The 24,385-nt window shown below is 49.8% G+C and overlaps 1 protein-coding gene across 1 annotated transcript; it reads left to right on the top strand.

Moving 5' to 3' along the window:
* The first annotated feature begins 3,765 nt into the window (after positions 1–3,765).
* Positions 3,766–24,377, top strand: WIPI1 (WD repeat domain, phosphoinositide interacting 1). Its single transcript, XM_069872761.1, has 13 exons — positions 3,766–3,883; positions 5,098–5,180; positions 6,733–6,902; positions 10,136–10,232; positions 13,939–14,036; positions 15,059–15,151; positions 15,468–15,538; positions 16,422–16,529; positions 16,909–17,073; positions 17,259–17,366; positions 18,534–18,655; positions 19,346–19,446; positions 23,837–24,377. Exons 1-13 carry the CDS (start codon positions 3,813–3,815, stop codon positions 23,882–23,884), a joined length of 1,335 nt encoding a protein of 444 aa, XP_069728862.1. The 5' UTR covers positions 3,766–3,812; the 3' UTR covers positions 23,885–24,377.
* The last annotated feature ends 8 nt before the right edge of the window (positions 24,378–24,385 follow it).

Consider the following 24,385-nt stretch of genomic DNA (forward strand, 5'->3'; position numbering starts at 1 on the left):
GACCTTGTTACGCACTTCTGAAAGGGCTGCTCACAAATGACAGCTCGTTAAATGGCACGACCCAGCTCAGGGTCAGCATCTAAAACTGAAAAGGAAAAACTGCAAGAAGCAAAGTTCTCAAAACTTTGGTGACATTTAGACTGGCTGTGCAGTCGGGCACAATGTTCCTGTCCTTCTGTCACCCTGACTGATGTAAGTGCCAGCAGATGGCTCTCGTCTCAATGCATCTTTCCCAGATTTTATACCTAAGGAGAGTGCAAAGCACATGGCACATACACTTCCACTGTATCCCCCTCCCCACACTAGGACAGTACCTGTCCAGTCAGTTTAGCAAGACAAGCCACTGTGCTGGTGACTGTCATAAATATGATCTGCCCATTGTTTTGCTTTCCCACATTATGATATCTGATACAGGAAACATGATACCAAAAAAAATGTAAAAAAGCTTTGAACTGATGACTTCTCTCGTGTCTAGATCTTATGATCAGTGTTCTTCCAAACAGAGTGGCCTCTGACGTGTACACCCCAGCCCTCCGTTTTCTTCTCACTTTTCCACTGTATAAAAGATAAAAACCTTATCTGTCCTGATATAAACAAGAAATAACTCAGGGCAAGACGAGAATCCAAGATACAAATTCCACATTCCTCTCTACAGCATTCTATAAGCAGGACACTGTATTTTCCTACAATAGTACTGAAAGCTAGTGGAGGTGCAGGTAATCCACTGGATAATCCAAAGAGTGAGCAAAGACTGCTCCCTCCTTTACACAAGTAAAGTGTAGAAACATCACTGAGTACTGGTGCCAGGTCGGCACGGACAATGTGTGCAGCCAGAGTCGGGGCACCAGATGGCAGCATTTATCGTCTGGAGATCCTAGAGCAGCTGGGACTGGCAGGTCAGTGCTTGACAGTTTATGCTATTAAAGCCCCTAACGGCTGTAGCCCCTTTTTCCCCTACTGCCTCAATGACCTTGACACCACTTGGTAAGGGTAATAGATAAGAGCTGAGCAAAGTGTATGTTCCTCCTCTCCCCAGTCCTTCCACATGCCAAAGATTGTTTCCTTGCTATGAGAAATGCTTACTCTTCTTATTAGATGTTTACCTTTTGCCAGTTCCTTTCTGTTTTTTTAACCTGGAAAGCTCATTAAATAACCATTGTAAGCAGCTAGCTGAAAGGAAGCTTGACCAACACAGTTGCGTCCCTCAAGCTAAAGAAATAACTGTATTGCCCAAGTCTCAGATGTTTCAGTGGCTCTGCGTTATCAAGGCTTCATTTTAAAACCAGCTTCTGGTTTTAAAGCAGCAAACATCCAACCTAGCAGTTGCTCAGAAAGTGTTTTTTGAAATACAAGGCACTGACTCTCTGGTTTTATTTGCTGGGGGGAAGGGTTCTTAAACTTCTTCCTGCTCTGCAGCCCTATTTTCTATCTGACATCCTTGTTGCAAAATCAAACTATGCTGATCCACAGGGACAGTCTCAGGACATTCAAAAACAGCTTTTCCATTTCATTTCTGGGTTTTATTAGAGTGTCTTACCAGGCATCTATTGAGTAGATGATGTTTTTCCCCTAACCGTGATGATTCCCCTCCTGTCTTTGCAGTGTCACTCACGTACTCTGTCCTAAGGACAATCCTTAGCCTCACTCCAAGCTGATCCTGTTTTGAAGCTGTGTGTTTTGATGCTTCCTCCCAAAAATCAATCATCTCCACTGATGCAGTTTTAAACTCTGTATCAGGGGGATACTACAGACACTCAAAGGTCCACATGCCACAAAGGGGGAATTAACCTAGGCAGATATATGTGTCCACATGGAATCTGTCTCATTTAGATGGCATTGCCTGTGGGGTCTTTTATTTCCCCAAAAGTCCTGTTGTGCACATCAACTGATCAAGGCCCAATGACTTCAGCACTCACATGAGGATTACTCATCTAATTAGGGGGTTTGCAGGCTCTGCCCCTGATGCTGTGCACTGTTAATGTCGTTGTACCAAATTCTGGAACATTTGCCTTTTAACACCAGCTCTGGGGTTTTTTTTTATTATATATTTCACCAGGTAGATTTGACTCCATGAGGCAACAACGATGTTAATCAGGTGAACAAAGCTGTTCTGTGCACAAACACATGCAGTGTAAAGTGTAAATCTTGCGAAGAAGGGAAAACCAGCCCCATCCCAGCACAGTTTAGCTCTTACGGAGCTGCCTCAATTGCCAGTCAGCACCATCACTGCTTTCCCTGCACCACTGAGCCATTCCTCACCCCAGCCCCTTTCCCCGATGCCAAATGCAGCCCCTACACCCCCTTGTTGCTGCCTGAAGTGTCAGGGCCTGATATGGGTGACCCATGGATAATTCATGTTGCATCGCTACGTATACTGTTCCTTCTGTAACTTTTCACATGGCTACAACCAGTACATTTGTGCTGCGCTATTCTTAATACTTTAAGAGTGTAAGGAAGTGTTTTATTACCTGCATGTGCTGTGCTATTCTTGCTCCAAGAAAGCATGAGAAAGAGAGGCAGTGAGCAGCTGGGGCCAGAGACTGCATTTTGGGGGGGATGCAAGTTGTTTGTTTAATGGTATAAAAGCTAAGCCCCCCCGCAATGGCTGGGAGACCTCACCCACAAGTGAATACACTGCGTGGGGCTCCCAGTTGCTGAGACAGCCTCTCCAAATCCTCGCTGTGAAAAAGAAAGCCCCCCCACTCCCCAGACTGAGGGTCTGGATGATAAGAAAACAACTGGCGATGCATCTTTCTTAATCACTATACTCTTGATTAGATGCATTGCCTTTACGAGCTATTGCTGTTAAGATGTTGTTGATCACTACTCATCATTTGTTTTCATTCTTGTTGTAATGACTTCAGTAAAACTTGATTTCACAGAGTATTTGAGAGTTTGGGCTTTTATAGAATCATAGAATAGTTTGGGTTGGAAGGGATCTTGAAGATCATCCAGTTCCACCCCCCTGCCATGGGCAGGGACACCTCCCGCTGGATCAGGGGCTCCAAGCCCCATCCAACCTGCCCTTGAACACCTCCAGGGATGGGGTAGCCACAATTTCCCTGGGAAACCTGGGCCAGGGCCTCACCACCCTCATGGTGAAGAAATTTCTCCTTATGTCTAGTTTAAATCTGCCCCTCTGCAGTTTATACCCAATACAGCTCATCCTATTGCTCCAAGCCTTTGTGAACAGTCCCTCACCAGCTTCCTTGTAGCCCCTTCAGGTTCTGGAAGGTCACTATGAGGTCTCCTCGGAGCCTTCTCTCCTCCAGGCTGAACAACCCCAACTCTCTCAGCCTGTCCTCGCACGGGAGCTGCTCCAGCCCTCACATCACCCTTGTCCCCTCCTCTGGGCCCGCTCCAACAGCTCCATCTCCTTCTTATGTTGATGCCTCCAGATCTGGACGCAATCCTCCAGGTGTGGTCTCCCAAGACAGGAATAAATATATGATGAATTTTTGATAAAGGCTCCTGGGGTCAAACATCGCCCCCACCCCTCAAAGCCGCCCCTCCCGGGTGTGCTCCCCCCCTCACAACATCTGCCGGGGCCGGTCTGATGCAACCACAACATCACCACGTGGCCTCGCGCAGCTGTTCCCCCCGCCGCCAACCAATCGCAGCAGCCGCCGCCGGCTGGGGGGCGGGGCCTCTCCGCACTCCGCTCTCCGATAGGCTGAGCCGCGCGTCCATCAGCCCGCGAGCCAATGGGAGGCGGCGACGCCCGCACTTCCCCCCTCCCTTCCGCGGCCTCACCCCCCCCCCCCCCCAACCCCGGCCGCCGCCAGCGGAGCCGGGGCCGCCGCGCCCGCTCCATGGAGGCTGCGGCCGGGGCCTCGGCGGGGCCGGCAGCGCTCACCTGCTTCTCCTACAACCAGGACTGCACGTAAGCGGGGCCGGGGAGGGGCGACGGCAGCGGGGGGGGGCGGTTCTATAGGGCCCGGTGCTCCCCCCAAACCTTACGGGCCCACCCGGCTCTATAGGGCCTGGTGCCCCCTCCACATACGGACCCACCCGGTTCTATAGGGCCCGGTGCCCCCCCCCCCCCCCCCCCCCCCACATACTGGCTCGACCCCAACGGGGCCCCTCCTGTCCCATCAAGGCCGCCCTCCCCGCTGCCCCCCTGGGCTGCCCCAGCCCCTCTCGGGGAAGCCCAGGCCCCCACTGCACCGGGGAGGCAGCCACCCGGCTTCTTTTCCACCCCAGCGCCCTAGGAAGCCGTTTGGGACATCAAAAAGACAGCTTCTTCCAATGGTTTTGTCTCCTGACAGCCCCTCCGTGCCAATATGTGTTGTGGCCACCTTGTAGGTGGCCAGGTTGCCCAGGGCTTCACGCTGAGAGCCCTGCGCAGCCCCTGCCAAAGTGCCACCGCCTCGAGACAGAGGGTTTCCTTGGAGCCTCTCACCCTCACGGTGTTGTTGAAATACAGTTTATCCATTTCAAAGCTGATCATTTAAAAACCGTTTCCAAGTGGGACGACAGACATCCTGAAGCCACGATTCCAACTGGGACAACAGGCATTCTGAAGCATCGAGGTGCACGGCGTCCAGCAATCATAGCCCAGAGCAGCCTAGGCTGCGGGATACCAGATAAGAATTGCAGATACTGGTCTCACACCTGGAAATGTCATTACCCTCGCATTTACTGTGTCTAAACAAAGAGTGCTTTGATGGGTGGCAACGCGCTGCTGACGTGAACCTGCTGGCCACCGCCACAAACACTGTGTGTTGGTATTCTGGGTCAGCTGTTGATTTAAGACCTAGACGTTGCTGCTTGCTATATCTAGAACTGGGCAGAGCCAGCACTTGGCATGACTGCACCTTGTGCTGTGTGCCTGCACCCACTGCCCTGAGCAATGAGAGTAGAGCTTCCCCAGCCCTCACAAGTCAGCGCGCTGCTGGAGGTTGCAGGGACCTTAGATGGAAGGCAGGATGTTTGGGCTTGTAACCTTATATGCTTTAGGTCGAGAGTGGAAACTGAAGTTGCGCCTTTGCAGATCATTGCACCAGGAGCTACACATTTCCTCTACCTGCAGGAACTCTTGCTATCACCTGGATGCCACAAGATGTAAACTAGCAAGCTTTTGTCTTGTCTTTGCAGCTCCCTGGCAATTGGAACAACAACTGGATACAGGCTTTTCTCCTTAAGTTCTGTGGAGCAACTGGACCAAGTCCATGAAAGCAGTAAGTCTCCCGTTTCACTGTGGTGGAATATCAACTGACAGACTTAACCGGTGTTATTGCGCTTCCTTCTGCCCCGAGGGGCGATTCTGCTCACCACCATAGCACACAGCATCCATTTCTGCTGTACCCATGTCAGGAAAGGAACAGTTCTGGTTATTACCCTGCGCACAGCAGCCGTTAGAGTGAGCTGCAGCCTGGGAGAAGTTTCTGAACAGTCAGCAGTACTTTAACATTAAAGGAATCACACGTGTTTAGAGTCCAGCTTCTTTTTCACTGCTGTCAGTCTGACAGCAGCAGTTTGTCCTGCAAACCAGCATTCAAAGGCAGTTTACCACTAGAATGTTTCAGATACACAGGAGGCTGCAGAATCCCAGCACGGATGCTGGATAACTCTTAGGCTTTTAGTCCAATGTAGTATTTACAAGCAAGATGTTTTTAACAGGTTTTCCATGTAAGAAGGTCATTCACAGCAGGCTTTCAGCTATTAGCTGTGTTCAAAGCAGCATGCGATGCATTTAACAGCCCAAACAAGACAAGCCTCTGGTTCAAACCATGGCCAGAAGTGTTTCAGCTGAGATGTACCAGATGCACCTCGCAGTTGGGAGATGATAGTCTCTCTCCACCGGCTGCAGAGGGAACCTCAGCAACTAGACACAGCCACATTACCTGGAACAAAGTCCAGACTCCTGTCCTCTTTACCCCACAGGGGAACTCAGCTGCTGTAGAGCAGCAAGCCATAGATGATTTGTAAAATTATTTAGAAGCTTTGATTGCCCCCAGAGTCAGACCAAGAGCCAGGGAGAAAGAGATCCCTGCTAGTGACAGGCTCAGGGTGATGATGGGCTGAGATCCCAGCAGTCCCTGTATCTCCAGCCCAGCCCAAGCACTGAGCACCATTCAGGGCTGTCTACACCAGGAGCCATAGAACGTGATTTAGGTACAGGTCCACCAGGACTGTTGTAAAGGTGCTGTCTCAACAGAGCAGGAGTCATCCCAAACGTGGTCTCTGCAAGACACTGCACCACTGTTCACCACAGCCATGCTAGGGCTTTCTGTACAGAGCAGAGCCCAGTAACTGAGAGGTCTTAAGCATATCAGCCTTCCCTAAGGAGTCTGGGAAGAAATCAGGCACCATGCAGGATAAACACACAGCTTGTTCCTTACCTCAGTGAATTCTGGCTTGTTTGCTTCCACTAGGAAAGTCCCTGACCACATCCTCCCTTATTTTCATAAGGGTGAGCTCCTCCTTTTTATATCCCCTTCCCAAGAATTAGATTCAGCTGGAGGGCCCTGCCCAGAAGAAGCACAGCAGCTCTGTCAAAGAGGGCTGGCTTCAATTCTGCCTTCAGGGAAAGGTTCATTAACCTCTTCCTCCTCTGACTTAAATACTTTATGCCAGGTATGAGACATTTTTAACAAAAGCAGATGTTGAACACCTTAGCACTGAGTATTCCAACCTGATTCCCTCTTGAGTTGAGTCTTACTTCTTGTTGCAATCAAACCAACCATAAGCCAAGCTAAAGACTCTGTCTTGCTTCCCTTCTGTGCCCAGATGAAATCCCAGATGTTTACATCGTGGAGCGTCTGTTCTCCAGCAGCCTTGTGGTTGTGGTCAGTCATGCCAAGCCACAGCAAATGAATGTCTACCACTTCAAGAAAGGGACAGAGATCTGCAACTATAGCTATTCCAGTAAAATACTCTCCATCCGGCTGAATCGTCAGGTGAGAGGCTGGGAAAAGGGTTTAGCCAGAGTTGTCCCGCTCTTTGCTGGTGTTGATTTTCCATCTATGACTCCGCTTTTCCTCTTCCTCCCTCCCTTGGATTCCACATCCTGACTTCAGGCCCACTTCTGCCATCTTGCTTGCAAATGAGACCTTCAAAGTTGGTAACAAAACCCAGGAGTAACTTGAATTCTGAGGTAAAAGGCTGCTTCTCAAGTACTGCTAGCAGCCTTGTTTTATTAGTAAAGTTATAGAAAACATTCAGGCCACTTAGAAGAAAGCCTTTAGAGTGTTATTCTCTGAACTGACACAGCTTCATGCAGCCCTGAGCCCTTTTGGAGGATTTTAAATCATCTTTTCTTTTTGTCCATGCTTATTTTCAAAGTATATGCCATAAGAAGCAGTGGACATTTTACAATGAAGAAATAAGCAGTCTGTGTAATTGTATATAATCAGCCTCTCCTCAGTTAGCAACAGTGAGTCCTGCAGTCAGGCTCTCATAAGGAAACTCTGGGTTGAGTTTCCAGTAAAGCTGTGTTTGACCCAGAAGTTCCTGTACTACAATTAAATCTGTCCTAAATTTTTTTTTTTTTCCTGCTTAAACTTACGATGGAGCTGGCAAAATGAGGATTTCTTTGAATTGCAGATAGGTGTATAAAAATAAACTGGGAGGTGCTGCTTAGCAGCTCTAGATCAGTGTGAGAATAAAATAGGTTCAGGCTTTTCCCCTTGTGCTCCTCTGGAGGTTGCTTGAAGATGATGCATGGGCCTGGCTTTGCAACAGTGCTTCTTGGCTGCTGTATGAGCTTGGGTTCAAGTCCTGGGCTTAGCTCATCCTCCATCCATAACACAGACAAACCTGGAGAGATTTGAAGATTTTGCAGATACTTGGGTAGATAGATGAGAAATCACTGTTTCAATCTACATTCAAGATTTAAACTGGTGGCAGTTGGGTTCTCTGTGTGCTGTGACATTGGAGCCTTCTGCCTGGGCTTCTGTATGAAAACTCTTATTCATTAGAAGTCCATAGAAAGCCAATTTACAGTGGCAAATTAAACAGGAGCAGGTCTCAAACTAGTGTGCATGTTTCAATTTGATGCCTCTGTGAAAAAGTCCTCATTGTGCAACTGAATAAGTACCTCTGTTGTTGATCCATGAGAATTCTTTGTTCCAAGCTCTTTTATAACTCTGAAACATGTTAAGGTAGATCGTGATTTCTTTCAATGTGGGGAATAAGGCTGTGCTGTGGGACCAGTGATAAGCTCTCTTGCAACCTTGCTGGGTTTTCATTCTCTGCTGAAACCGTGCTGAGCATTTTGGAGAGGTTTGATACTTTTCCCTGGCTGTATCCATACCCGGCACATTCAAATCCTCAACATACAACTCGGTTGTCTAACACGATTCATGTCAAACTGAAGTACCGAAGAAAAATACTGGTGAGCGGCAACATTTTATACAAGGCGCAGTGCTTTGAACTGTCAGTAGCCATCAGAGCACCAGACACCTTCTCTGAGGCTCTGTCTGTGTGCATAGCTAGGATAAAACCCATTCCTCATCTCAACAGGGTTTAGATGATGTTAGCGTGGGCTACAGGGCTGCATGGAGGGATCCAGCCCTCTCCAACTCCTGGTGAGCTTTCCAGGTCTCCCTTGCCTTTTCACCTTCCATGCCCATCACTTTCCTGGATTTTGTCCCTGTCAGTGCTAGCATCTTTTGCTGCAGCTCTGGCTGCTGCTTTACCATCATCTGGAAACCTCCCTTCACCTGTACGTGAACAGCAGGGTGTTTCGCAGTTCTGGGAAAGCCCACGGTGGCTTTGCCAGAATCAGCTGTATAAATATTACTCTGAAGGTCTCTGCTAGCAAGTTGATGGCTGTTATTGTAGAAAAGGCAAAGTCTTCCTGGAAATGCAGAATGGTTCTGACACAGCCCCAGATGCTGTGGTTAGCAGGAATAGAAGTGGGAAAGAGTTTGATCTGAGAGTAATGGTGGAGCAAGGCAAAGATTTTCTAATGTGGCTGTTTCAAGTTAGTGACTAAGCTCCACATTTAGATACTAAATAAGTGGCCTTATTTCTAAAGAGGTGGAGGCTTCCTGTACATGGATTTGGGTGCTTCAACTTAAGGAGCCTGGATGGAGTCTGACCTTACGATTTTACTGGGAGGTTTTCAGTGCTTCTGGACACTTGGCACTAGCGTGGGTGGAACTGTGCACCCACTGGACTTAGAAAGCACAACCCTTCAGCAAGATCCGAAACCTGGTCCCCAAAAAAGCCTCTATGCAAAATGCCTCTGTAGTAACATAATAGAGATCCAGACCAAGCTGAGACACAAAGCTGAGTGGGCATGGAGATGGCAGCCTAGTGCTAAGGCTACGGAATTAGGCTTCCTTTTTATTTATCTGCTTTTCCTGCTCATTGCTTAGCAGCTCCTCTCTTAGCAGCTGCCTATTGGCTGGGTGGGTGGGTGTTCCTGATGAGTTCAGCAGAAGAGATACAAGCACATTAACTTGGAAACACCCTGCCCATCTGCCAAGATGGTGTAAATATTCAGTGTGGAACACAAACCACTGCAGCTTCCCTGAACAAATGTATCCCAGCCCAGATTTTATGCAATTCTGCTGCACAACTTGGGGCACATAAAGCAGAGTCTCATCTGCTGATGTCAAATGGGAAAAGAAACATTAATTTGCTGAACAGGTAGGTTTAGCAGCAGTGGGAGGCCCATCACCTGAATGTTCACTCTCAAATCAGGAAGAAATCAGGGCAAGAAGCATACTGTAGGCATACTGACAAGCAGGACTGGCAGCCTCTCTGCTGCCACTTCTTTGTGATCAAAAAGTAATTTGCTGTAAAAAGAACTGGGAAGAAATTTGGAGTAGGAATAGATGGTGATCATGGCCTGTGGCTAGGGTATAACCCTGATGTGTCTTCCTGTTCCTGGGCCCCTGGGATGCAGAAGATCAGCTCTTAGAGTAGCAAAGAAGTCATGATGTTGTACCTGCTTTCTAAAACAAGAAAAGATGCAGGCAGCTCTCAAAAGCAGAGCCGTACAAAATCGAAGGCTGTCCAGTAAGCGGGGATGGAGGAGCAGAAGAGATCATATTGTTATTAAATTTCAGTGTGTGAGGTTTTCTGGCAGCAGAGATTTGGGTTTGTGAACTGAGGGAGCAGCAGACACAGGCACCGTGCCCATGCTGGTGAGGTTCTGTACGTGTCCCTTCTGTCCTTGCAGAGGCTGGTTGTTTGCCTGGAGGAGTCAATTTACATCCATAACATTAAGGACATGAAGCTTTTGAAGACTGTTCTGGATATACCTCCAAATACAACAGGTAAAGCATGGGAGACATGTGAAAGGGAGAGATCAGCTTTGCTGGAGCCTTGCAGAGCCACAACACTTGTGTTAGAATTTAAACAACCTTGTGGTTTGTGTATGCTAATTCAGCACCAGGGAGCCAGAAGTGCATGGAGGTGGTCAGCTGGGTTGGGAAGAGCAGAAACCCTGCTCTGTGCTGACCAAATGCATCAAAGGAGAACAGAAATGGTCAGTGTGGTTTGACTTCACTTCCCAGGTTTAGTCCCTTCCTGTCTTTGCCTGGGATGTCTGTGCAAGCTCACAGCTTGCCACAGTGTGCCTTTATTCTCTTTCACAAGCAGAAAGCCGTAAGGCAGGCCAGAACCACAAGTTTCCCTCCACACGTAGGACAACTTAAAACTCTCTCTCCGGGGCTCACTGCCCTTTCTTCACCGTGCCCTGCGTCAGAGAATCCCGCAGCATTTTTGCTGTCTGGACAAAGGAGCCCCGCGTCCCCAGGCTGCCAGCGTGAGTCAGCTCTGCAGCGTCACGCTGTGCTGCAGAGCTCGGCACTCCCTGCAGACATGCGGTTAACCCAGGTTCTCTCTCAGCCAGGGACAGGCACTGCCATGCTAAGGTAGGAAGCTCCTGTCATTATTTACAGGCTTGGGGTCAGCTCCCAAACTGATTCGCACTGTGAAGATCACCCAGGGCAGAAAACACAGCCAGGCACAGTCCTAATTCCCTGCCAGGGAGTTCCCAGGAGCCCAGGCTGCCACCTTATATTATTCCACATACACTGCAAACCCGAGGAGCAGGGCAGGTGTCTGCAGAACAGATCTTCTCTGTGCAGAGTAGGGTGAATCCGGCTTTCCTGCTTGTGGAGAGGAGCTATTTTTAGCCATGGAGAGGGAAACTTGGCCGAGTGCCTGTGGCAGCGCTGCTGTGCGTTGCTGTGATATCCTAGTCGGTCGCAGGCTGCAGCATCGTTTCACGGGTGGTTGATTGGGAAATTGCTGATGTGCTCACGCCTGGCTTCTGGGCTTTCAAGGGATGGTCTTCCGGTGGCTCCCCTGACCTACTTCAGGTCTCAACAGATGGCCTCTCCATGTGGATTAAACATACTAAATACAACAAATATAATTAAAGTTTAAAACCCTCCTCAGAAAACCCCGCAGTGGCAGGAAGGGCAGGGATGCCCAGGCCTGAAGCTGTTATGCAGTGGGGCTGAATTATTAGATTGTGGTTTAAGAGGAACAGCAATCATCACTCACCAGGACAGGACTAGGCTGGTGCGGATCACAGGACTCCATAGGGGCTTAATTTTTTAAAACCCTTTTACTGCAGCAGCTGTCATTGAAATGAGCTGAGCGACAAGTGCTTGCCATGCGTGCTCCCTTTGTCCCTGGACCATCTGCTTTGGTCCCTCACCTGACCTCAAGGGCAGTGCATGCAGGAGGCCAACACAGTCAAGCCTCCTCACTCCTTGGACAACCCTTTCAGAGCAGGGATCTGTGGTGGAGGGGGTGTAGGATCACACAGCAAGCCTGTCAACCCCTCCAAAGTGTGCACCAGGGGCTCACGAACGCCAGCACAGTGAGAACTGGGGTTTGCTGCACACCCACTGACCAGTTGCAGTGAGACCCTGGCGTCCCTGGCCAGGACCTGGCTCCTGGTCAAGACTCCTCCATACAGGAGAGGAAAATGCCCATGGTGGGTGAACCTGTTATTTTTCATGTGTGCAAAAACATGCTAGTTTTCATGAGGCTTATTTGCACTGGGGAGATTACAGTGCTTGCACCAACATGCGTGCCACAGGGGCATATCTTGGGGAGAACTGAAGTTTTGGAAACTGCCTCACATGGCTCTCCTGAAGTTCCAGATCTGCCTGGACCTGCTGGCCTGGGGACAAGGCCAGGCGTCTTGGATGTGGTGGCTTTTTTCCATGCTGCTCAAGGAAGCTACCTGCGATGTGTCCTTCCCAGAGGTGCCATCCTGAGCAGCACCAGGCTGCCTCCTCCCTCCTCAGCCTGACACTGCTTGCATCAACCGTCGTCAGGGCTGTGGGGCTGCTGAGAGCAGAGGAGCATCTTCAAAGGCTGCTCGTGCCCCTTGTGATCCTTGTTCTTTGTGTGTCCCTGAGGTCAGCTCAGTACACTCACATCTGTGTTTTCCCCTGGCCTGGTTTCCCATCCGCCTCTCCCAGCCAGGCGCAGAGCAGAGGGAGCGGGTGACTCACACCAGTCGCTCAGAGCTTGCTTTGTTTAGCTTGGGTGTGCTCTAGATCCTCCACTTAGAGGAAGGGCTGCACTGATCCCCCCCCATAATGCTGTCTGGGCTGGGGGAAGCCCATCCTGAAAAGACAACCTTGCTCATCACCAGCAAGGTCTCTGCCTGGGCTGTCTCTGCCTTCCTCCTATCCTTCCCTCTTTAGGTGCCTTTTAGCTGCCTGCACTTAGCTGCTGCTGTTCCTCTTCTCGTAGTCTCTGGCATGATGTAAATGCCTCTGATTGATAGGGAGTGGATCCCTGGGGCCTCTGGCCGATCCTGCAGCTCCTGGCTCCACTGCGGTCTCTTTGTTTAGTTATAAACAATGACCTAAAACGAGAGTTTGAGCTGATCCTTCTCTGCTGCTGGGCCTGGGCCAGGGCTGTGTCCTGACACGACGGGTTGCACGGCATGTGTGCGCACGTCCATGTGCGTGTACGTGCACGCATGCGGGTGTCCGTCCTGTTTGGGGAGTCTGGCAGCATCCCCAGCAGCCTTTAACCCCACGGCTTCCTCCGCACGTGGGACTAGGTGGGAACTTCAGTGGGGGCCAGGAAGCTCAGGTCGTGCTGAAGCCTTGAGTCAGATTTGGGAGGACTGTGATCACACGGATGTGGCGCAGGAAGCAAGCAAGACCCATTTCTGTATGTGACAGTATTCACTGGTATGGGTCCTCAGCCAGTGGCAGAAATAAGAGACAGGATGAGATGCTTTTTTCCGAGGTCGCATGGGGGACAGGCAGATGGACACATCCATCCATTCCTGTCTCATCCCATAATTCCTGCTCGCTTTGGGAGGGGTGTTTGTGAACCTTTACACTAGTGTTGGCATAGAAACAGATGGTTTTTATGGAAAAGAATTCCCTCTCTGGTTAAAATTTATCTAGGTTCAAGTTCCTTGTCAGCCGGAAACTCTTTGCACAACTGTGGCATTTGCTTTGTCTTTCTTTGCTTCCCTTTTCCATTCAGAGAAAAAGGAAATGACACTGCCCATCCCCACAACCACTGCCTTGCTGTGCCAGCCTTCAAACCAGGGCTGCATCCACACTGCGCTGCTCTTGTGAGCTCCTGACCTGGCAGCGCACGCCCTGCACACATCTGGAGGCCCCCAGATGTGTCTGGACAGGAGTCCTGTTAGCCCTGAGACCAAGATGTCCCTTGCTGTGTTTCATGCACCTATTCCTGCCTTCTCAAAAGAGACTATTAAGGGAGAGAAACCAAGAGTGTGACCAAAAGCAGGACCTTCTGAGCAGGGTTTGGGGAGGGCGGTGGCTGGGCGAAGGAGCCGTACTGTCCCATACCAGCAGGTGTCCCCACGGCCGAGGCGCTGCCAGCTAGCAGCCAGACTGTGCCCAGTGCCGGACACTGCCCCAAAACGAGACAGAGCCTGAACCCCCCGCGGTGTCCATGACCGCCTGTCTGCTTTCTGTCCTCCACCAACAAACAACCTCAGCTGCGTCCTTCTCGCCTTGCCAGGTCTGTGCGCTCTCTCGATCAACCACGCCAACTCCTACTTGGCTTATCCCGGCAGTGCGACCAGCGGAGAGATCGCGCTTTACGACGGAAATACTTTGGTAAGTGTGAAGCTCGCCCATTTGGATACCGGCAGGGACTGAAAACAAACAAAACCACAGCAAAGCCAACAAGGCCTTTGGGAAGGATGAATAAATACACTCCACTGAGCTAGACTGCGAGGGAATTGCCCGGGGCAGGCACATTCCCCAACCCCTTGCTTGGACGCCATGCGAAGCAGACGGCTTCTTTGAGATCATCTCCCAGTACGGACATTAAGGGAAATGTGACCCCTCACCTTGGGGACGTTGCCAGGCTGACACAGGGCTTCCTATAGGGGCTTCAGCAGCATATCCCGTGGGATTGATGTGACCAGAGTGGCTCAGGGAGGGCTGGAGCTGCTCCAGGCGCAGCACGGGACCTGGAGCAGCTGCTTTGCTGCACCACAGGCTGGAAGGGATGCCGCACGCAAAGTCACAGAGAAGGTGAGGTGTCCAGAGGCCCCTCAGGAAATCTGTCCCTGGCTAGAAGGAGGGTCATGATTATCTGCTGTTTATGCCAGGACTTTGGATTACATAAGGCTGTTGCTCTGTACGTGCAGCAGGAGCTGAGTATCTGCACCAGGGGAGGAGCAGAGCACAAGGGGAAAACACGCTGCTGCTGTGAGAGGTACTAGCAAGGGCCTGGGCTCCCTGCAGGCATCAGGGTGGTGTCGCTGCAGCAGGATTTGCTTTTCAGCCAAGTGAATTGCAGGGAGGCCAGCTCTGTCTCTGCACAAAGAAATGCCAAGCTTTGGAGAGGGCTTATCTGCGATCCCATGGCCTGCAGCAGTGGGGAGCTGAGGACTTCTGCCCCTGAAAAGAGCTTTCTGGAATCACAGAGGCCTTAGTAGATAGGGAGTGAACTCCAGGCAGAGCAGAGATAAGAAATGCTGAGGATGTTGAAGGGATACAATAAGTGTGATACGATCCCATGAATCCATATCAGCAGACCTGGATAGAGTGCGAGGCAGGGAACGCCCTACTCTTACACAGTCTAAGGAGGAACGTGTCTCTTTGCACTCATGTTACTTTCTGCCCTACAGAAAACAGCCTGCACGATTCCTGCCCATGATGGACCCCTGGCTGCTCTCACCTTCAACTCCACCGGCTCGAAGCTGGCAAGTGCTTCTGAAAAAGTGAGTGAGCACTGCTGCAAGCACTGTCCCTGCTGCCTGTGCTCTCTGCCCACATCTGGCAGGGGAGTCCCAGACAAGTTGGCTGCCTGGAGCATGGAGAGTGGGACCTCCGAGCAGCCCTGTTCTAAACAGCTGACAGAGCAGAGGCAATAAAAGGACTCTGCCTTGTTAGAAGCTAGCGTGTTGGGTTCAGGCTGACCCTGACTGGCAAAAAGGAGGAGCCTTTGCATATCCTGAGTTTCCTGGGTGTGTCAGAGAAAGTGATCGTGCTCTTTGCCCTGCTCCTGCCTGATCTTTCCATTTGCATTTTTTGCAGGGCACGGTCATTCGTGTATTTTCTGTTCCTGGTGGGCAAAAGCTCTATGAATTCCGGCGAGGGATGAAAAGGTCAGTTCATTCTTCTGTCGGTGACAAGTACACAGAGGGCTCCCGGAGCAGAAGTGTAAACACAAGGACAGGACAACGTCAGATCCTGGTGTCTTTGGCATCTTTTGCAGAAGGAAAACAAGAGCGAGCATATCAGATAGAAATGTCATTGTGCCAGACAGCCACACTGCACCCAGCAGCCTCCGGCAAGTTTAGTGATTCAATTCATTGTCGCTGAACAGGGCGATTGCAGAGAACAGAGGTAGATTCTGTCCATTTATTCTGTTCTTTTTTGTTTCTTACTTGAAATAAGTCCCTAAAGTTGTCAGCCCAACTCTTGCACTCTCAAAGGAGCTGTTTTGAGGCTACCAATTCATTTGCACAGAGCCCAGCAGGTATGGGCTCCTGCTGCCCTTTTGCAGGCTCCCTCAGATATTTTCAGTAGATCCTTCCCTGACTTCTCCCTTTTCCCACCCCAGGCTGCCTGTGGTTTTATACCCAGTTCTGGAAGTACAAAAACTGCTGTGACTGAGACACCCCAGCCCAGCTGAACCTGCACAGGAGGAGATGCCACATGTATCCCATTATCCAGCACTTTGGTTATCCTCCCAGGCCTTTGCAGTACCAGAAGCCTTAGCTGCTGTAGCAAGGCTGGCACAGATGTTCACTCCACGGGCAGTTCTGTGAGCAAGGGCATTTCCACCTCTGGCTGTTTGTCACTACCTCGAGGCTCCCTGCAGCTTTGCTGAGCACAAGGATTAGGGAAATGCTAGTCAGTCCGCCTGCAGGCTCAGCAGCAGCCAGGCAGGGTGCTCCTCACCGTGTATGGGTCTCCTTCCTCCCCATCCTCTCCTCTGTGAGCTAAACCAAACAGTCCTCCAGTCTCGTCTTTGCTTCACCCTAGGTATGTGAACATCAGCTCTCTGGTGTTTAGCATGGATTCTCAGTTCCTCTGTGCTTCCAGCAACACGGAGACCGTGCACATCTTTAAACTGGAACATCTCACTGACAGGTGAGGGCGTTAGCCTGGGTTAACCTGCCTGCGCCAGGGGCTTCAGACATCTGACAAATGCAGCTGGCCTCCATTTCCTCACCACATACTCCATGAGCTGCAAACTGTCTCTTTGGCTTTGTGTCCTTTGGGATTCGCTCCTTGGGAAAGCTACACGCTGCATCCCTGTGAGCCTCTGCAGGCCTGCTCTGGGTTTATGAGCTGCCGCTGTCCCCAGCCTCTTTCCCATGCATCCAACTAGGCTGGTGCACAGCATGCGCAGGTGCTTCAGAGAAAAGCCTTCACATACCTGAGATAAGGATCATTTTGGCTGTTCCTGATCTGTTTTGTCACGGCTGACTGTGGTAGCCCCAATGATGGTGCTTTGTGACCCCCTCAGCCGGCCAGAAGAGCCTCCAACCTGGAGTGGTTACATGGGAAAGATGTTCCAGGCTGCCAGCAACTACCTCCCTGCTCAGGTATCAGGCATGATGAACCAGGATCGAGCTTTTGCCACTGTCCGCCTGAACGTGTCTGGACAAAGGAACATCTGTGCCCTCTCCACGTATGTATTGACATCTGTATCCCCTCTGCAACTCCAGCCTGTGAGCAGGCACAACTATCTCTGCTCAACACCACTCTTGTGGCCCCTTATCTTGTACTCACGCCTGTGGAGCACGCAGCACAGCTGTGTGCAGTATCTGCATGCGAGTGCAGAGATGTTTGGACTCATGACACTTTTCTCTTTAGGATTCAGAAGCTGCCTCGACTGTTGGTGACTACGTCAGATGGATATCTGTATATCTATAACTTGGACCCACAAGATGGAGGGGATTGTGTCTTAATTAAGAAACACAGGTAATTATACCTCCAGGCATATCTGATACAGAGGCTGATTTGTAAAAAACTAAGGGAAATTCCACCTGAAAGCACAAAATGGAGCCCTAGAAGCAAGAATGTTAGAACTGGCTTTGTGATTTCAGCTGACTGATCTGACAGATGTGGGTGAGAATCACCCAGCAGGGGCGTAGGGCTTCTTGTAGGAGAAAGCAGAGGCACCTCAGATGCCTCCAGCAGTAGAGTCCTGACTGCTGTGGTGGAAGGAGAGCAGAGCACCTTCCCCAGGCGTGAGTGGGTGCAGGAGAGCTGCCTTGGAGAAAGGATGGTGTGGAGCCACACTGGGAGCTTCCGTAAACAAAAGCCCGCACAGAGGCACGCCTGCAGGCATGCAGTGCCAAAGCAGAGTCTTCCCTGCTGCTGTTCAGTTTGTACATAAATTTGTTTCAGCATGTAACCTTCCCTCCACACCCCCCCCCCCCCACATCTGGGCTACTTGGCTCCAGATGTGAAGCCTTTGGGGTGGGGTGCAATGTAACATGTGCTCTAAGCCGGGAGGTGGCTGACAGCCAGGAAAATGCCAGCAGCTTTTTGAAAAGCCACAAAAGCACTTCAAAGCTGCGCTGTCCAGCGTGCTCCGGCCGCCCCGCCGCCTGCAGACACCGCTGACGCCCGCCTGCTCCTGACCTGAAGCAACCATCCAGAGCTGGCAGGCCAGCCTCCTGTGTGGGTTCCTCTTAGCATCAGGACTGAAAAGGGCCCTTGGGTCATGAGTTGCATTACATCATACTATATCTCTGCTCAAACTCCATCGTAAACTAGCCAGGGCTGCTCTTCCCATCTAGTCTGCTCCTGTTGGAAGCCCTTTGGAGCCCCCTCTGTGATTAGAAACACTGGTTGCCTTTGTAACCTAAAGCTTTTGTGGTCAGTCTGTTCCCTTCTATTCTCATGCCAGCATTGTCCTCCAGCCGAAGTGGTGCTTTCCCTATCTTCTGCCTACCCCCCTGCTTTACTTGTAGAGCACAATGCTCTCCTCTGTAGTGCTGGTAGGGCTGCAGGAAATGCCTAGATGCAGTGATGCGGATGGGTGATGTGCTTCAAGAAGATGCGGATTTACACGGTTGTCTTTGCTGGTGCTGGGGGTGGAATGGTCAGGGTTGGAACTAATTCTTCTCCTCTCTCTTGCAGTCTCCTTGGCTCAGGAAAGATGGAGGAGAACAAAGAAAACGACCTTCAGCCTCCATTACCTCAATCTTATGCAGCAACTGTAGCCAGACAAAGTACAGTGCCTTCAACTTCAACCATGCCAGGTAAGCATTGCGTCTACCCTTTCTCAGGCAGAAGCAAGAAAGCCACCTGGGGCAAAGTGGAAAGTCCCCCAGCTTCCAACAGTTCAACCAGAAACACTGTCTCTGCAATGCAGACTGGGGCAGCAGGACTCTCTTGAACTCACTCAATTCATCCCCTGTCCAAAAACCAGGGGCTTCCTGGGACCCCTTACCAGTGCTGCTCCTCCTTGTGCAGAACTGCACCCCAAAAAAGCCTGCTGACAGTAACCACAGCCGAGCTTCACAGTTTGTCAGACAGCACCTGCTGCCAGGATGGTTTCCAGGAGTTGAAACCATGTGTGTAGAAGTCAGATCTCACTATTTTTAGGGCAAGATCACTACAGGTTCTCCCAAACCTGTTACACCTTTCCCTAATGAAGGTAGCGCTGCAGGAGAAGAGTGGGTGACTACCTCATTATAGTCTAACAGTCACATACAGATGCGGATCTTATTCTGAAATTGGTGCTTACATTTATGATGGGAGGAGGAAAGCTTCTGCCGCAGGAGGTAGCCATGCAGTCTGTTCCTTAACCTGTAGCGTGACAGAGATCTGACAAAAAGCCAGAGAAGGCAGCTCTGTGCTAAAAAGGTGATAAAACAGTGTATCCACTGTTTGTTTGCAGCCTCCTTCCATCCGTTCATCCATAACATTTTGTATTTTCACTTGGACAGGTTATTCGGAGGACGGTGGTGCCCTGCGAGGAGAGGTTATCCCAGAGCATGAGTTTGCAACTGGACCAGTGTGTCTTGATGATGAGACTGAGTTCCCTCCTGTGAGCATTCGGGACCCCTAAACCTGCAATTCAGCCCTCATGCTAAGAAGAAAGTATTAACCTCTTGCAGAAGAGATACTGTTGCCCCCACCTTGTCCCAGCTCACTGTGAAGCCTAAAATAACTAACTAAGTTACAGGGACAGTGCCAGGAAAAGTTTAACCCTGCTAAATGGCAGCTAGGGATGGGGCAAAGATGAACAAATCTGATAATTAGAGATGGATCTGAACAAACTAGTTGAATGAAGTGCAGATGCAGAATGACGTTCAGATCCAGGTCTGACCTTTGTGCCTTGTGCAGATTTCTAGTATTACCAGGAATAGCTTTAATTGGAACAATACCATCATTTAGAAATAAAAACCTAGTACTCCCTGTTGCATTTACAGTCAGTTGTATTAGTTTATGGAATGCAACTGGGACATACCTGAACCTCACCAGTCTCTTCATTTCCAAGTTAACTGAAAAGGAAAATCCTTTTCCAAGCACAAAGATGAAAGTTTTAACAGTTTTCAACTGTTTTATGCTTTTTTAATGTGGCACTTTCTCAGTTACTGTTAGAAGAAGATACTGGCTTTTTAAAATCTAACTTAAGCCTGGCAGTGTCTCTCCTGCTCCTGTTCCTTTTACACAGGCATTTGTTGTGTTTAGTTCCTAACCCCTGCACGGACAGATGTTGGTACCATGTTATGATCTTGTTGTAATAGCAGTGTTTTCATAATAGTAATGCATTAATACAGCAGAATATTGTACTGGATTTCAAACTGTAGACTTGGCAGATTGTTGAAGCCCTTACTCCTTTTTTACATATCCTGCTGCTGGAGTTTTGCTAGAAAAGGAGGACGTAAAAACTTTATTAGGATCCTAGGATTTGTTCCATGTGCTGAGGCTGACGTCTGTGAGCCACTTTCCTATTACCTCATGCAACAAGTTGTTTAGATAAAAGATGACCATAGCTTCCTTTGAAACAACACTATCTAGATCTTACTCAAGTCGCATAAACCTAAGGTTTATGTTACCTGTTACATAACCTGCTGCAAACCAAGAACAAGACTTTTCTAGTTGTCCTACTCCAGTGACCATTCTGGTCAAAGTTGTGTGGCCATGGAGAAGCTGGTGGCGCAGGCACCTGGAAGGAGCAGCAGGGCCAGAGAGAAATCCTTTGCTTCCTTCTAAGGAACCTGCTCTGGAACATGTGGTCTGGGGTCAGGCAAATGCCAGCAAGCAGGAATCACGCTGCTCCTGATGAGCCTTCCTGCTGGGACTACGCTGTATAAAAGCAGCCCCAGACCCCTGCTGTACGACAGCAGGGGCTTTATTAAATGAACTTTGATCTGTCAAAATGCTGTGCTGTAATTAACCTGACAGAGCAGCTTCCCTGTGTAATCTTAGGGAGGAGGTTGTGTGGGAGGGAAGGTGCTTTCCAAAATTACTCCTTGATACCGTGGCTTAGCAATTGGAGCTTCCAGATAGTGTCTCTGTCGCTAGGACTTCAGGTTTGCCCCTCTGTTACTGATGGTAATGTGCTTTGCATCTGGTTTACCAGCTAGTGTGGTGCTGGCTGCTGCTGCGTGAGGGCAGAAGGAGAGTTGGTCAGGGTGTTTTGATGCTCTGAATTTCAATGCACTTTGCTGTTTTCTCAGCACTGAGATGTTCAGTCTCAATGATGGTTCAAAGGGGGTTTCAGGCATTGGTCACATCTGTGCAGAGAAAGAGGGAGAGAAAACCTGACCTTATCCAACAAAAATGTTTTGACAGCGTTCTGCTTTGCGGAAAGATGGGAAGGGTTTTGTTTGTTTTCCAGCATGCAACAAAAAGACATTTAAAAACCTCAAAACTTGTGACAAAATGGAATATTCACCCACAGCCCACGCCACGAGTATGGCTTTGAACTTGGACATACTTTTGGAGAAACAGCAGTGCTCAGACCCAGCAGTTCCTCTCCATTTTGAAACATCTTGCCTTCTCCTGACCTCAAGCAAGACTTCAGAGGCTCAGCTGTTAAGAGCAAGGAAAAACAGCTTCAGTCTAACATAAAATCTGCTGCTGATTGTTGAAAACTGCCTCTTCATTAAAGAGAAGGAGGGACAGATCAGAGAAGAGATGAAAAGCCCATGGAGGACTCATAAAAGTGGCCTCAACAAGAGTGAATGTGGCTGTTGCTACTGATGGTGCCAGGACTGCTCAACAATCCTGCTGCAGGAGGTTAAATTAAGTTCAATCGTGTCTCTTGCTCGCATTGATGGGGTGGATTAAATGCATTCAGGTCCACTGCTGACCTTGCGCAGAATGGACTCAGGCATTATTGAGATGGCCAGCAGGTTAAAGCCTCAGGTGAGGTGAAGGTGCTGTGCTTGAGATGTGCTGGGAGGGAGGCTGCATCACCTGTGCTTTGCATAGTCAGAAAGCTTTGCTGGGTGGGAAAAGCAAACCCAGCTCTGCCTGCAGATGGTTGTGGTGTTTATGGCTCTTTTCTGGTTACCTGCCTGAGCCACTACCACCTTTCTGTGGGTTTATCAGCATTGGTGAGTTTCGCAGTGGTGTCAGGAGCTGTTGCTGTGTGCTTTGCGCCAGGTGGGGCACCATTCAGCCAGTTTTACTTTTGGGAGCTGCTGTAGTGGCTTGCTGCACCAAGGCATGGTCAGAACTGCTTTTGGGTAGGACTGTGAGGTTTGACCAAGGAAATCCTACAGGATTTAGCAAGCAAGATGGCCTGTGTGGACCTGAGGAATGCACACCAGGGGATCTCTCTTAAAACTTCAGAGATTGAGTAGGAAAGGATTTCTTCCAGCAGATTGCTTGGTGTTTTTCTCGGTATACGTGATCCATCCTGAATTTGGCTGCACAGCGATGCTTGTCAGCTTTAGGACCAGAGTTGATGCGAAGGTTTATTGGGAGAGTGATTTCATTAAGTCAGGCAAGATCGCGTACAGCAATCAGCTCTTCAAAGACAGCTTCCCCTTGCTGATACAGTCTTAAAAACTACCTCTCTCGCATCGATTTTTGGCTGCCTCTGCAACTGTTTGGGCAGCCTGCCTGTGCTGCCAAAGGATGCGGCATTAGTTACGGGGTGCGCAGGGTGGAATAAAAACTCCCCCTGGCAGCAGCCCCTTGCTGCAGCTCCCACTCCTGCCTGCTCCCTGGATGGCTGGGCAAGAGCACGAGCTCAGCACCCTTGACATCCTGGCAGCACGGAGGAGAAATCAGTGCCCCGGCGTAGAGTCCACACACAACCCTGCTGCTCCAAACTATGGATCTTAAATACAAGCAGCCAGGTTGCAGGCGTAGCTTTGGTTCCGCAGGACCGGCATTTGCTGGATTGTGTTTCACCTGTTCTGTTGCACAGATACGTGACGCTAATGATTTTAAGTGATTTTTCTTCTCAACAGCTGGCTCTGAGCTCAGGAAAGGCAATAGATGTTGTTGTGGAGTTCTCCTAATAATCACGTTTCGTGGAGGATGAACAAGTTTGGCAGGACCTGACTGGCCTCTTCTTCCTCATGGCAGCTCGTGCCCCAGTAGCTCAGACAGGCATTTGGGGCAGCTGGGGCTTGCAGAATTAAGCCAAGTTTATCAGTACATTATCTTGGGAAATGTGCTGTCCAGTGCCAATGCCTTGCGCCTCAAAATGGGGCAAGTCCTGGAGCCCATGGAGAGACCGATCCTGGGAGGAGGAGCTGGCACAGACCCTCCTGCAACTGGGTCTGCGGGGATCGCATCCACACGGCTGGGAGACGCGGGTCACATCTGCCAGGACTGGAGCTGATAAAGGCAGACCTGTGTCTGCAGAAGCACCTGCCTCAGGCCCCATCCAGCAAGAGGTGTACATCCTACCCCAAGGTCTTCAGCCTCATCCTGTGCCAGGAGAAGCTGATGTGAAGTGGTTCAGGTTCCTTGCTGTTGCCCGTTTCTTCTATGCGTCTGCTTTACTCTTTCACTCAGAGGTTTGCTGATACTTGAGTGAGGCTTAATCCAGTCTAACATGTAGGTGTTTTAACTCTGGGCTCTGTCTGGAGACCCTGGAGAGACAAGGTGACGCATGGCATACCCCGTTCCCTTTCACCATGCCAGAAGCTGAACTTCTTGGGAAGACTTAGCCAGGCAAACAGACCTCACCCCCAGTTATTGAGCTCCTGCAAGCGTGGCTGCGCTCTGCCTAATGCCGGCTGGAGGCAAGACCCACTTACCACCCAGCCAGAGAGTTCCTGTTCCCAGAACTGTGAATTTGGGGAGGGGGGACCATAAATAAATCAACCACTCACAAATCTGCCTTTGAATGGAAAGTAAAGCACTGCAGGACATCCCTCCCCCTTCTCCTCCCATGTACGTAAAACCAACTTGAAACACACCCTGTTGCTGGGAAAAGTAAGGCCGTTCTGTTTTGATTTTGGTAGATAATCTTGTGCCGTGGAGGTCAGCCGGGCAAAGAGAAGAGGTCATGATGAGGAGCAAACATCCGCACTTAGGCCAGCTGCTGGGAAGTGCTTTGGAAAAGCCAGGAATTTCGAAGAACAGCTTTGTGAGTCCCCAAGATGAGGAAAAAAAATAAAAATCAAAGGTGGGCCACTGCTTTTTCCTCCTGTTTAAGTGAATACATGGCCCCGTTAGCCCCTTGTTCTAATTTGTGTCTGGGTGGGGTGTCAATGTACTGTATGCACATCACTATATTTAACAAACACTATGTTAGAACCACATTGTAAATGCTGATTTCATCAGATTTGTATGTAACCAGAATTTTATATACCCCTTTGTCCCTTTTCTAATTTATGCTGGTTTATGTGTATAAATGTACTTACAGCAAGATATATTAAACTTATGTCTTTGTACAGTATATACATACTATTTTACCCAGGCAAAATATTTTTGCATCAATATTGGAGAAGATGCCACCTGCTAAGTTTAAAGACAGAATAAAGTCACAGTCTGTCCCTGGCAGCTCGCTG

The sequence above is a fragment of the Phaenicophaeus curvirostris genome, chromosome 19 (genome assembly GCF_032191515.1).
Source record: "Phaenicophaeus curvirostris isolate KB17595 chromosome 19, BPBGC_Pcur_1.0, whole genome shotgun sequence".
NCBI lineage: Eukaryota > Metazoa > Chordata > Aves > Cuculiformes > Cuculidae > Phaenicophaeus > Phaenicophaeus curvirostris.